Below are 14,694 nucleotides of genomic sequence, written 5' to 3'. Positions count from 1 at the left end.
CCGAGGTGACCTTTAACCCTACTACCTTCTGTAGTGAAAGGGTTAACCTTCTGTAGTGTGGTAGTGAAAGGGTTAACGTACTGTAGTGTGGTAGTGAAAGTGTTAACCTTCTGTAGTGTGGTAGTGAAAGTGTTAACCTTCTGCAGTTTGGTAGTGAAAGGTTAACCTTCTGTAGTGTGGTAGTGAAAGTGTTAACCTTCTGTAATGTGGTAGTGAAAGGGTTAACCTTCTGCAGTGTGGTAGTGAAAGGGTTAACCTTCTGTAGTGTAGTGAAAGGTTAACCTTCTGTAGTGTGGTCGTGAAAGGGTTAACCTTCTATAGTGTGGTAGTGAAAGGTTAACCTTCTGTAGTGTGGTAGTGAAAGGGTTAACCTTCTGTAATGTGGTAGTGAAAGGGTTCACCTTCTGTAGTATGGTAGTGAAAGGGTTAACCTTATGTAGTGTGGTAGTGAAAGTATTAACCTTCTGTAGTGTGGTAGTGAAAGGTTAACCTTCTATAGTGTGGTAGTGAAAGGGTTAACCTTCTGTAATGTGGTAGTGAAAGGTTAACCTTCTGTAGTGTGGTAGTGAAAGGTTAACCTTCTGTAGTGTGGTAGTGAAAGGGTTAACCTTCTGCAGTGTGGTAGTGAAAGGTTAACCTTCTGTAGTGTGGTAGTGAAAGGGTTAACCTGCTGTAGTGTGGTAGTGAAAGGGTTAACTTTCGCGTTCTTTAGCATTCAGTCTATGATGCAAATGATTGGGCCCTAACCCGTATTTACATTCAATCTTTATTTAATCTCGAAAGATCATTGAGAGCAAGCTCTCATTTACAATAATAATAATCTTCATTTATATAGCACCTTTCATACACAGAGTGCAACTCAAAGTGCTTAACAGAGACACGTCTTCTTTAAACAAGTCAAGAAGAAAAGAAACACAGTAAGTCAAGGAAAAACAAGAATACCATAAGGTCCATAAACTCAAAATAAATAATAAATGCATGCATGCGTGCAACACTCCCAGACGTACCCCACGCGAAGGTAAGGAAAAACTCACTAAAACCTAACAATAGGAAAAAATGCACCACAGGCAATGTGGAGGAGAGAAACCTTAGAAGGGCCAATTCAAGGGGGGATCTCCCTTCTTAGATGTCGGTGATATTAGTGTTGCATGTTGCATTAAAAACAGGCGAACAGCTGGTTAGCATGCACCCATGTGTGTAGTGAAACACAGATGAGTGCATGCGATAGCAACTGAACATTTTGAAAAATTAAATATAGAGCTGATAGTGATAACAGCTGAACATTTTATAAGATTAAAGATAGAACTGATAGTGGCTCTAGTTGAGGCACAGGGGTGCGTCCTCCCGGGACGTTCTACACTCTGGTCATCACTCCGAGACAGCCGAAGACAGGGAGACAGGAGGCGACGCAGAGAGGGTCGCATCCTCCCGGTCATCACGGGACGTCGAACATTCCGGTCATCACTACGAGACAGCCGGAGATAGGGAGACAGGGGGCACGCAGAGGGGGGTCGCATCCTGGGTGGGTGTCATCACGGGACGTCCAGCACTCCAGTCATCACTCCGGCCGGAGATAGGGAGACAGGGGGGCACACAGAGGGGGATCGCATCCTGGGTGGCCTTGGGTGGGTGTCATCACGGGACGTCCAGCACTCCGGTCATCACTCCAGGACAGCCACTCACAGGGAGACAGGGAGACGGGAAAGGCGTTAGACTGCACGCGTGATTGTGATGGTGATGGGCGAACATAGCAATAGATACATGTGGTAGGCATATATAAAGTAAGCATATTTTGTGAATACAATAGAACAGTCAGTTTTGAGGAATTGCCTCCTTGTAGGTGAGTGACACTGCTGGCCCGATGAGACTGACCGCGCAGCATGTCAGGGACAGAGAGTACAGATATGAGAGGCCTTCTGTACGTTTTTAGGGGTTGTTTCCTTATAGGTGAGTGACAGTGCTGGCTTGGGAAACCCGGCCGCGCAGCATGTCAAAGTCACAGAAACAAATTAAAAAAGAAAATTTTTAATTGGGATTTTAAAATCAGCTAAAAGCAAGAGTATAAAAATAGGTCTTGAGCTGTGCTTTAAAGCTATCCACAGAGGCTGCCTGTTTTATATGTAGTGGGAGATTATTCCACGCCGTCGGCCCATAGAAACAAAAAGCTGCTTTGCCATATTTTTTATATTTCATTGTAGGCACTTCGAGCAGGTCCGCACTAGAGGACCCGAGGGGGCGGTTTGGAACATATCTATGTAGGCAGTCGCAGAGATAGGACGGTGCCAGACCATTAAGAGCTTTAAAAACAAGCAAGAGAATTTTAAAATCAATCCTAAAGACAACCGGGAGCCAATGCAGTGAAGCTAAAACTGGAGTAATATGTTCCCTCATCTTAGTTCTAGTTAAAATTATGGCTGCCGAATTTTGGACAAGTTGTAATCTGTCAGTTGTTTTCTTTGGAAGGCCAGAATAAAGTGCATTACAATAATCAAGCCGAGAGAAAACAAAAGCGTGGATTAGCGTTTTTGCATCATCCAGGGACACATAGGCTCTAATTCGTGCAATATTTCTAAGATGAAAGAAGGCAATCTTCATGACATGATTAATATTAATATTCAGAATCAATAATAACCCCCAGGTTCTTTACTACAGTGTTATTTTCTACATTCAGGTTACCCAGTCTACTTTTTATCAGTTCTCTCTGCTCACTAGACCCCACTATGAGAACTTCTGTCTTATCCTCATTTAGCTTGAGAAAATTCTCACTCATCCAGCCTTTTATGCTGGACAAACAGGTCAACAGCGGGTCTAGAGCACAGGGCTCGTCTGGAGCTACGGAGAGGTAAAGCTGGGTATCATCAGCATATAAATGGAAGTTAACTCTATGATTGGTAATAAGTCCATCCAGCGGCAGTATATACAGGGAGAACAATAAAGGGCCAAGAATGGATCCCTGCGGGATACCAGAAGTTGAACAGATGGTGTGTTTGTCGGAATCATAATTCGCTAGATTGACAGAGTAGCTTCTACCTGTTAAGTAGGAATGAAACCAGGACAAGGCCGTGCCTGACAGACCTATCCAGTACTCGAGTCGGTGCATTAGAATTGTGTGTCAATTGTGTCAAACACAGCCGCTAAATCTAGGAGTAGGAGAACGGATACCTCTTTATTGTCCGCAGACACCCTAAGGTCGTTAATTACCTTTACAAGTGCTGTCTCAGTGCTATGGCCCCTCCGGAAACCAGATTGGAATTTGTTATGGACCCTATTTTTCTGTAAAAACACATCCAGTTGATAAAAAAAATTATTTTCTAAGACCTTGCCCAGAAAAGGGAGATTAGAGATCTATAGAGATAAATTAGAGGTCTATAATTACTCAACACAGAGGGATCAAGGTTGTGTTTCTTTAGTAAGGGCTAAAACTACAGCCATTTTTAGTGAGTCTGGAAAGACGCCTGATTTGAGAGAGCTGTTTACAATTTTAAGGATATCTCCAATCACACTGTCTAAAACCTTTTTGAGGAAGGGGGTGGGAATGGCATCCAAAGAACAGGAGGATGATGACATTTGCGATATGGTTTTGCGGAGTTCCTCTTCATCAATTGCACGGAACGATGTTAGACTTCCCCTAGAGTGATTTATCCTGTTGCATATAGCACCACTAGCGGCATTTGTAGTTTGAGAGTTTGTGCTAGGAGCATCACTCATAATACTAGCACGAATGTTAAGAATTTGTATTATCAAAAAAGGATGCAAACTCATTACACTTATCTTTAGTGGCAGCGAGCGACTGCTTGTAGGACTGGGGGGGATTTAAAAGACGTTCAATGGTGGAAAATAAAACTCTGGCATTTGTCTTATTCTCATTAATAATGCCTGAGAAATACGTCTGTCTTGCCAAACGCATGGCTTTGTTGTAGGCAACTGTAAATTGCTTTAAAGACTGTAGGTGGACAGTGAGCTTGGTTTTTCTCCAAACTCGCTCCACTCTACGACATTCCCTCTTAAGTGAACGCATATGTTCGGTGTTTTTCTCAAGATCAGGGACAGTCATACTAAAACATAGCAGATGGTGGTCAGATAACTCCGTCCTTTCAATAATTTTGTCGACAGTGATTCTCATACCTCTCCAAGGTGTGGCCGTGTTTATGTGTTGGGCCGACAACATGCTGAATAAAATCAAAAGAGTACAACAACTGTAAGAAGCCCACAGCTTCAGTATCTGAAACATTATCCACATGAAGGTTTCCGTCGCCTGTTATCAATGATGTCGAGAAGTACAGTAAATACAAAAACAATAATATTATAGAATATTATATTATATTATAGAAACAGAAAAGTCCTTGAATTAAACAACTACAGACTGAGGTGAAATTATAGATCTAAACTGACCAGTCTGTGTGTGAATGTGTGTGTGAATGGGTAAAATGTGAGGAACAAATTGTAAAGCGCTTCGGATAAAAGAGCTATATAAATGCAGCAGTTTACCATTTACTGTGTGTGTGCTGTATGTGTGTGCTGTGTGTGTGTGCGCGCGTGTGAGTGTGTGTGTGTGTGTGTGTGTGTGTGTGTGTGTGTGTGTGTGTGTGTGTGTGTGTGTGTGTGTGTGTGTGTGTGTGTGTGTGTGTGTGTGTGTGTGTGTGTGTCAGATCCTGCTGGGCCAGAAGTACAACAGCTCAGTGGACTGGTGGTCGTTCGGCGTGCTGCTGTACGAGATGCTGATTGGTCAGTCTCCCTTCCACGGCCGTGACGAGGAGGAGCTGTTCCAGTCCATACGGACAGATAACCCCCGCTACCCCCGCTGGCTGGCCAAGGACGCCACGGACATCCTGGTCAAGGTCAGAGAGAGAGTGTGTGTATGTGTATATGTCTCTGTGTATCTGTGTGTGTGTATCTGTCTGTGTGTATCTTTGTGTGTGTGTGCATATGTTTGTGTGTGTACAGTGTGTGTGTGCGTATGTCTGTGTCTGTCTCTGTGTCTGTGTGTGCGTATGTGAATGTGTATGTGTATGTCTGTGTGCCTGTGTGTGTGCCTGTGTGTGTGTGTGTGTGTGTGTGTGTGTGTGTGTGTGTGTGTGTGTGTGTGTGTGTGTGTGTGTGTGTGTGTGTGTGTGTGTGTGTGTGTGTGTGTGACGTACATTGCCACGAGACTCAGTCATCTTCTCAACATGCTGAACAGTGACGACCAGCACGTCAGAGAGCAGGCCAGAGCCTCTCTGTTCTTAGACCTGCAGAGACGCAAGGTCCCCCTGGCGTGTGGGTCGGATCCAAACTTTACAAGAAGAAAGCAAGTGGAAAGCTGGACAGCCGCGCCCCCGGATTCGGGGTGTGGTCTGACTGGCCAGACCTGAATGACCTATGCGGCTGGTCCAACGTGGCCCTGGAGTCGGTGAGGCCGGACTCAGACGCTGTTAACATTTCTGAGGAGATCATCTCTGACCCTACCATCTCTGTGAAGGCCACCATTGACATCTGTGGAACGTGGCATGAACTGCCACTTACCAATGCCCATGGCCATCTCATGTCGGCACAACAACAACGCCAACGTCAACACTGGACTGAGCTTAAACTGCAAGGGAAGCTTGCTTGTCTCCCTGCCGCTGACCACTCTGTCTCGCACACAGTTTTTAAAAATGTAGCTATTGATGAGAGCATCATCATTTTTACTTTAAAAGCTAGGCTACAGGTTTTACCATCAATGCTCAACCTTTCCATCTGGTTCCCTGGCAGTCATAGCCCACACTGCATACACCATGGTCGCGAACAGACAACAGAAACCATGTCTCACATACTCAATGGCTGTCATGCATACAAAGGGCTCTACATTTGTAGGCATGATAGGATCGTGAACCTGATTGCAGACAGTGTCAGTTCCACACTCGGGTCACCTGCAACATATAAGCTGTATAAGCACACCAGTGTGAAGCCATATATGCTCAATCTGTGTAGGGACAATTCACTGTTCTCTGATATTTCAGCAAACACCCCTGATGTTGTTATTGTTAATGAGAATAACAGAGAGGTTCTCATCCTGGAAGTTGGTTGCACGTTTGACTACAGTCTAGACTGAGGAAGCATTTACAACCAAAATGTTAAAATATCAACTGTTAGACCATACCATATCACAACTCGGCTACAACTGTAAACTTTTAGTCTTCATATTTGGAAGCCTGGGTCATGTCCATAAATTGGGTGTTAGAGGCCTTCAGTTGGCCGGTCTTCCGAAGAGAAGAGCCAAACAATTAGCAAAATATTGCTCAGTGTCAGCAATTATTGGCAGCCGGGCAATTTGGAGAAGACGCTGCTATCTGTACCCATGAGCTGTGTGTTGATTGTCAGGTTCATCATCCATGTGAGTCTGTAACTTTGATTGCCACTGTGGCACGATTGTATCGGAATAATCCCACAATGTACAAGTGCACTGTTAATATTTGTGTCCTTTAAACTTTGTCTTTATGTGGACATAAATAAAATATTCTAAATGTGTGTGTGTGTGCGTGCGTGAGTGCGTGCATGTGTGCGTGCGTGTGTGCAACCTCTGACCCCATGTGTCATACTGGTGTTGCAGCTGTTTGTTCGGGAGCCGGACAAGAGGCTCGGAGTGAAGGGCAACATCAGACAACACAGCTTCTTTAAGACCACGGACTGGAGCGCCCTGGAGCAGCGGCAGGTGGAGCCGCCCTTCAGACCAACGGTGGTAAGTACACCTTTATCAGAACCCTACAACTGTATGTGTGAGTGTTAACACATAACATTTACATTTAGTCATTTAGCTGACGCTTTTATCCAAAGCGACTTACAAGTTCTGTACAACAAGTCATCAGGAAGGGCACAACTCTATCAGCTGAGTAACAATGTTCAATCAATCATCTTTTAAAACTTTGGTCAGACCTCCGTACCAAGAACAGATGGCATAGTAGTCGAAGCAACAAGAAACAAGAGAATTTGCCAGAATGCGAAGACTTTCAGGGTCTAGTAAATGTGCTTTCCTGGCCAGAAATGTAGTTCTGCCATTCACCTTGCTCATAGTTTTGAGAGCCATGGATTCCCCGCTCAGGCTGCTGTCTAGGTGGCAACCTAGATAGCTTATAAACTTTTTTGCTGCAAAAGGTTTCAGTCCTGTTCTCATTCTAGCAACCTCTATACCTCTCTGTTTCAGTCCTGTTATCATTCTAGCAGCCTCTATACCTCTGTTTCAGTCCTGTTCTCATTCTAGCAGCTTCTATACCTCTCTGTTTCAGTCCTGTTCTCATTCTAGCAGCCTCTCTACCTCTCTGTTTCAGTCCTGTTCTCAATCTAGCAGCCTCTATACCTCTCTGTTTCAGTCCTGTTCTCATTCTAGCAGCCTCTATACCTCTCTGTTTTAGTCATCTTCTCATTCTAGCAGCCTCCATACCTCTCTGTTTCAGTCCTGTTCTCATTCTAGCAGCCTCATACCTCTCTGTATCAGTCCTGTTCTCATTCTAGCAGCCTCCATACCTCTCTGTTTCAGTCCTGTTCTCATTCTAGCAGCCTCCATACCTCTCTGTTTCAGTCCTGTTCTCATTCTAGCAGCCTCCATACCTCTCTGTATCAGTCCTGTTCTCATTCTAGCAGCCTCTATACCTCTGTTTCAGTCCTGTTCTCATTCTAGCAGCCACTATACCTCTGTTTCAGTCCTGTTCTCATTCAAGCAGCCTCTATACAGTACCTCTCTGTTTCAGTCCTGTTCTCATTCTAGCAGCCTCCATACCTCTGTTTCAGTCCTGTTCTCATTCTAGCAGCCTGTGTCTGTGCCTGTTAACGAGCGAGCCGCAAATACGTACAAGTACAAATACGATAATTATCATGCATCTAGCAGTGGTGCGTTAGACTGTACCGTCAAACAAAATTCAGATCCAACTTTCAGACTAGATGTTGCAGATCAAATATATGACTCAAGATCCAGCAATAGCATAGCAATATTGTGGTTAAAATGTTATCATAAACAAATTTTATGTTCAACTTTAGGTAGAAAAGAGAAGATTTACACGCAAGCCGCCATCTTGTATACTCACAACTGCAGAAAAGGCACAATGCACATATTTAACATTTTCTCAGAGTTGGGACAACCCCTCATTCTGTAAAAAAAAAAGAAAAAAAAAGGCAATTTTCACAATAGATCCCCACAATAGATCCCCTAGAGATGCTCTGATAGAATCGTACTTTGGTCAAAGTAAAACGTCCTGCATTTGAAATTCATCTGGCACCAGACTGATCCTCATCAATCCATCCGCTACTGAGCAGTGTTGGTTGCTTGGGTTGGTTGCCCCTTTTGATTGAATAGTGTTGAATCACTCAATATTGTTCTACTTCATGAGATTTCTGTATTATTGTCACATTGGGATTATCGTATTGTAAATTAGTGCTATTTTTGCTTAGACTGCTAATTCTGTAACAGAAATAGAATATGTGACAATAAAACTGATGCTGATTCTGAGTTGAAAATAATGTCTAGGTTGAAATTACTTAGGGATAGTTCAGATTTTTGTAACCCTAGCATTGATGTTGTTGATAGAGTTATTTTCTCAGCACAATCCATGCCGTTGCCGTTCCTCATTCCAGCCGGCCTTCTAGTTAGCCACAAACCAATGCAAAGTCACTGAGTTTGAGCTCCTGTCTGGACAAGCTGACAGAAGCTCACTGAGCTTCACTCCACAGAGCACACAAAGTAGATTTCAGTGAGCCTCAGTCAGCTTGTACAGACGGGAGCTCGACCCCATTGACTTTGCATTGATTTGTGGCTAACTAGCCGGAGCTAGCATGAGGAACAGTATGGTTTGTGGCTAACTAGCCGGAGCTAGCATGAGGAACAGTATGGTTTGTGGCTAACTATCCGGAGCTAGCATGAGGAACAGTATGGTTTGTGGCTAACTAGCCAGAGCTAGCATGAGGAACAGTATGGTTTGTGGCTAACTATCCGGAGCTAGCATGAGGAACAGTATGGTTTGTGGCTAACTAGCCGGAGCTAGCATGACTGAGGAACAGCGCGGATTGTGCAGAGAAAGGACTCTACCGATCAACAATAATAATCGTAAGTACTGTAGGACATAGGGCTAGCAGGGTTCCAAAAATTACAACTATCCCTTTAACACTTTGAGCGCCACGCCGGGTTTTCCTTTTTACCCGCTGAATGCCACCATCGGCGCCAATGTTAACGTTAATATCGCCTAATCTATGTTTTAAATTATGGCTATGTGTCTAATCTGCCCATCGCATTATCAAAGACTATTTTCCAGTCAGTGCTGTCAAGGCAGATTGTTTTTTTATCGCGTCGTTTCCGTTTCAGAGCATTTAGAAAAGCACCCGTTTTCAGATAGAAAACAGCCCATTCTGGAGCATTCTATGAAAATCGTCTTTTACTGGAATATTCCACAACGTTGATATTCGTCGGCCTTTTTATGAATCGTTTTCAAATAAACGCTAGATGATCAATATTATACGTGCACGCAAGCACATTCGAGCCGTGCACGGATAATCGCCCCGTTGATTTCCTCTCGGACTTTTACAGTGAAACCGAAAGCGGACATTTCACAAAACAGCTTATAACTTCATCAAACTTACTCTGATTATCCTAACACTGATAACATAGAGTCCTTACCTGACATCAGATGGTATCCAACTGGTATATTCCAATTCCTGATCACCATTCGAAAAAATCGATAAGTGTATGGATCCAACGCGATACAGTAGAACTCCATGATCAGCGGGGCTCTGAGGTTCCAGAATGAACTGTGGTAACCCCGGCTGGATCAGTGGACTGGAAAATGTGGAGTACCGGATTTTTTTCCCCATTCATTTTCATTGAGTCCATTCCAAAATCACTTATGTCATCTGGGAGACGACAGGGGGCGCTTTTTTCCACAATGATCGCCGGCGCCGCTCGGCTATACTCGGGTAGGCTCGGGTGATGCAATATGATTTCAGATCGCTAAAAAAAAAAAAAATAATAATAATTCCGAGAAATCTCGTGAGTGGCTTTCAACCACCTATAAAAAAACACGAGATATCTCGTGAGTGGCACGGAAAGTGTTAAGTGCAGTACTTTGAGTTTAATGGGGCGACAGTGGCTCAGGAGGTAGAGCAGTCGTCTGGTAAAAAGTGTCCTTGAGCAAGACACTTAACCCCTAATTGCTCCCGATGAGCAGGTTGCATGGTCGCCGTTGGTGTGTGAATGTGTGAGTGAATGGGTAAAATGTTAGGAACAAAAATTGTAAAGCGCTTTGGATAAAAGCTGCTATATAAATGCACCATTTGCCATTTACCATTTTTACCAAATGCTTACTTTTCACCCCTGCGCTTGTCACATTCTCACCCCTCACAGAAATCGCCCGGTGACTTCAGCAATTTTGACAAGGACTTCACCAACGAGAAGCCACAGTTGTCCTGTGCCGACCGCGCCCTCATCAACAGCGTGGACCAGACCACGTTCAAGAACTTCTCCTTCGTCAACCCGGGCATGGCCCAGGTCAAAGGGCCGTGACCTCCTCGTGACACCCCCCCCATCCTCCAACGCACGACGAACCCTAGTCGCAAGCAAGAACTTAACTACACAACACAACAGACACGAGAAACACGAACTTCCCGGAAGTGAACTGTAACATTATGCACAACTTGACAATAAACCGCTCCAAAAACGGTGAGGATGTGACGACAGGCAGGAGACGGAACATCCGCAGGTCGATCGTGATGGATTTCCTGAAGCAATCTGCCACATAGACCCATTGTGTTTTATCTTAAAGGGGCACTTCGCCAAAAAACAATGCTGATTTATTTTGCACATCATCTCACACACATCCCAAAACTCGAATCAGTTTTGCACGCGTTCATTTAGTTTGACAGTTATTGTAAATAAGTAAATAAGTTAGAATAATATTCATATAATGGCAATGAGGGATTTCATCAGGGACATTGAATCCTTGTGTTGTGTGAATTACAGCTCCATGAAATTATGTAGATGGAAGAAATAGCAATACCTTGTCTTATAGGGACTGCTAGCTTGTAATTTAATAGAACTGTAAGTAACAAAACACCCAATGATTCAATGTACCCGATGACATCACTGGTGGCAATAATCAAACTAATTTACTCTCAATAACTTGTCCAACTAAATGAATGTGTGCAAAACCTTTTTTTGGATGTGTGTGAGATTATGTGCAAAATAAATCAGCATTGTTTTATTGAAGTGCCCCTTTAATCTTTCATAATTTTAAGACGGTTTGTAATTTAGTTACTGTATGTTGTCACAAAATATGTTTTCTGTGATATTTCATGAGGAGTCATTCAGTTGCTCCCACTGGATAATTCATTTCACCTACATTTTCAGATGTATTGTCAGAAAAGTAAGTTACACAACCTGTTATTATAAGTAAATGTAGACCTGTAGTCCTGGTAACATATTGTCAGTTAGAGATATGTTAATGTGCAACAGGATGTAGATCCATGCTTTATGTTTACATTGTGTATGTTCTCATTGTGCCTCAAAGACCAGTCGGTTGATGTAATGATTTGACGCTTAGTTTCTGTGAAGTGGAGATTATGTTGTTTGGTTCATGTTTATCATGTAATTAAATCGTTTCTTTTTTTAATATACACTCTGTGTCTCTGTGTTTGTTTTAGTTTGAGGTGAGTGGGTGATTGATGGGGCTTAATGTAATAATAATAATAACTTTATTTGTATAGCACTTTTCATACAGAAATTGCAGTTATATACTCGTACTGGCAATCGCGTCTTGCTCTTCGCCATATTGAGATATACCTCATCTCCAGTACCTACTGTACTTCATTAACGAAACAAAACACCCATGCACTTGACCAGGCCCCACCCCGGTGTACCCCTATAAGGCACCAGGCGTGGTCACACTCACCCTTCCTCTTTTTTCGTTTTCCATCATGGACGTGCAGGGCATCCCATGTAACTAGCTGTTGATGAAATGAAGAGAGAAATTGAACAATGTTGGGTTTCGCCGGAGATTTGCCAGCCCCTGGAATCTTCTTGGCATGTTCCAACGGCGCGTCGGGCCTGTCCTGGGGTTTCCTCGTCTTTTGACAGCAGATCGAGGCTAACAGATCGGGCTAACTCGCGCCCAGGTAGGATCTGCGCCACTAGGCATAACAATGCTGGCGTTAGTAATGCTGCTCGAGTTGTCCCGGGAGACAACAGAGTTGTGTATTGGCGCAAGGGGCAGGATATCTGGGTAAACGTTGTTTTCCCGGTTATCCTGGAGCGCGCGGCTAACGTTATGCTATGATGCTGGGTTACTGTTTCTGTTTTGATTCCCCGCTGAGGGCTGTCTTTTTAGAAAAAGGTCTTCCCTCCTCTTAACCATTCATGCTGACGGTCAATCGGTGTCTACTGTTGGGAGTATTGACGGGGGCTTGTTTACCTTTTTCATGGGTGAATGGGCTGAGGCCTAGAGCTGGTGTGCTTTTTGTGAATATTATGAATGGTATGCGGGACTGGTGTTATCTGGTCTGCATCCCCTTAACGTTGTGTGTATGGGCTAGCCCATTCTACAGTGTATTGGTGGTGTTTTAGTTTATTTATTCATTAACCCCTTCATGGGTGCACACCACAGTGGAGGTTGCTGGTTGCAACCACCACTGGTGCTCCGTGTTTATGAAGCAGGTGGCATCAGTCCTTTGCCTCTGGCATGTTGAAACAGTGCCCCGCCCGGCCGACGCCATGAGGTGAGTCGGCCCGGCGGGTGGCTGGTGGGCTGTTAACACTTTGAGTGCCACGCCCGAGAATATTCGGGTTTACGCCCCGACCGTTGAGTGCCACGCCCCGAGTATTCTCGGGTATTTTTATTTAATTTTTTATTAGCGATCTGAAATCATATTGCATCACGCAAGCCTACCGTTGGAGATCCAGGGACCGCCGCCGCTCAGATCTGAAAAAAGCGCCCCCTATCTTCTCCCAGATGGTAAATCACCCTTTTGGAATGGACTCAATGAAAGTGAATGGGAGAACAGATTTCTCACTCCACATTTTACTTCTCACTGATGCAGCCGGGGTCTACCAGAGTTCATTCTGGAGCCTCTGAGCCGCGCGGATCATGAGTTCCTACTGTATCACGTTGGATCTATACACTTATCGATTTTTTCGAATGGTGATCAGGAATTGGAATATACCATTTGGATACCATCTGATGTCAGGTAAGGAATCTATGTTATCAGTGTTAGGATAATCAGACTCGTTTTCACAGAGATATAAGCGTTTATGTGATATTGCTGTTTCACTGTAAAAGCTATCAGGAAATGAGCGCAGCTATTATCAGCGCGCGGCACAAACGTGCGTGCGCACACATATACTATCGATCATCTAGCGTTTATTTGAAAACGATTTATAAATAGGCCGACAAATAACAACGTTCTGGAATATTCCAGTAAAAGGCGATTATCATAGAATGGGTTGTTTTTCCCCGGAAAACGGGTGATTTTCAAAATGCTATCAAACAAAAATGAAGCGATAAAAAACCAATCTGCCTTGCCAATGTTGACTGGAAAATGATTATTTGATAAGCGACGGGCAGATTAGACACATAGCCATAATTTAAAACATAGATTAGGCGATATTAACGTTAACATTGGCGGCGATGGTGGCATTCAAGGGACTAATACGGAATTAACCTGTGGCGCTCAAAGTGTTAAGCCTATACCGCAGGGGTCAGCAACCTTTTTGACATGGAGTGCCTGTTTGAAATATAGTTGTAACTAGTGTGCCTCAACAATATTCCATGCATCGTAATTTTTTTTTCTCATAATCAGGTCTTTTTAATGATAATTTTTACATTATTACATCATTATTGTTATTGTTATTATTAACAATATTATTATGATGGTTGTATCAACCCTAAATCTGAGTGGGGGGGGGGGGAATGCAATGCAGACAAACAGCTGCATACAGTGCGACCATTTCACTCACATTTGCCCATTCATTTTTGGACACATCACACACCATCGGTGTGTGTACTGTACGTGTGCTGTCATAGCTCCACCTACAGGCCTAATGGAGAACACCAGGAGAACACCAGGATGTGAATGGAGGGTGAATGTGAGGTATATCGTGTAAATAAGTTTTGATTGATCGCAAGACTACACTGTAAGAAAAAATTATAATAATAAGTTACCAGAACTAAAAAATATTGAGTTCAGTTACTGTGCATTAAGGTTTTCAGTTTTCAATCCATAATAAGTTAACAGAAAAATAAGTACACAACCACATTATTTCAACCTAATAAAACTATGTTTATTGTCATTATTTTAAGAACACAAGTTGACTTGGTAATACTCACATTTTGAGTAAAAAACTGGCTTTTAACATGTGCAATGTTCAATGAAATAGAAAAATAAATAATAAAATTAGTTGATTAATCCCACTGGTCACAATGGTGACCGTAATAATGTTTTTGTTATAAGGCTCTGCAAATGTTACTGAATGATGTAGCAATGTATTTCCAGCTAAATTGAAATAATAAACAAATAAAGGGTCTCAATTAAATATGTGGTAGTAAAAAGAACCTGTGGGAGGATTTCAACAAGATAAATGCGACAACAGTGCAAAATATTTCACTATAATATAAAAAAAAAAAAAAAAAAAAAACATTTTTTCTTTTTTTTTTTTTTAATGCTGCCCCCTGTGCCTATGCAGGCACGCGTGCCTAGGGTTGCCTA

The 14,694-nt window shown here is 43.1% G+C and overlaps 1 protein-coding gene across 1 annotated transcript in view; it reads left to right on the top strand.

The window, feature by feature from the left end:
- prkcq (protein kinase C, theta) overlaps nucleotides 1–10,501 on the top strand; it is a gene marked incomplete at its 3' end in the record, with an annotated part of 111,556 nt that extends 101,055 nt beyond the window's left edge. The window contains exons 14-17 of the mRNA XM_084330193.1: nucleotides 1–5; nucleotides 4,650–4,838; nucleotides 6,569–6,697; nucleotides 10,343–10,501. The exon at nucleotides 1–5 is cut by the window's left edge and continues 134 nt beyond it. Of these exons, the coding sequence (XP_084186319.1) occupies nucleotides 1–5; nucleotides 4,650–4,838; nucleotides 6,569–6,697; nucleotides 10,343–10,501 (482 nt within the window). The remainder of the gene's footprint in view (nucleotides 6–4,649; nucleotides 4,839–6,568; nucleotides 6,698–10,342) is intronic.
- Nucleotides 10,502–14,694: the final 4,193 nt, after the last annotated feature.

The sequence above is a fragment of the Notolepis coatsorum genome (assembly GCF_963971535.1).
Source record: "Notolepis coatsorum genome assembly, chromosome: 15".
Taxonomy (NCBI): domain Eukaryota; kingdom Metazoa; phylum Chordata; class Actinopteri; order Aulopiformes; family Paralepididae; genus Notolepis; species Notolepis coatsorum.
The sequence above is the reverse complement of the archived record's forward strand: the minus strand, read 5'-3'. Positions and strand labels throughout refer to the sequence as shown.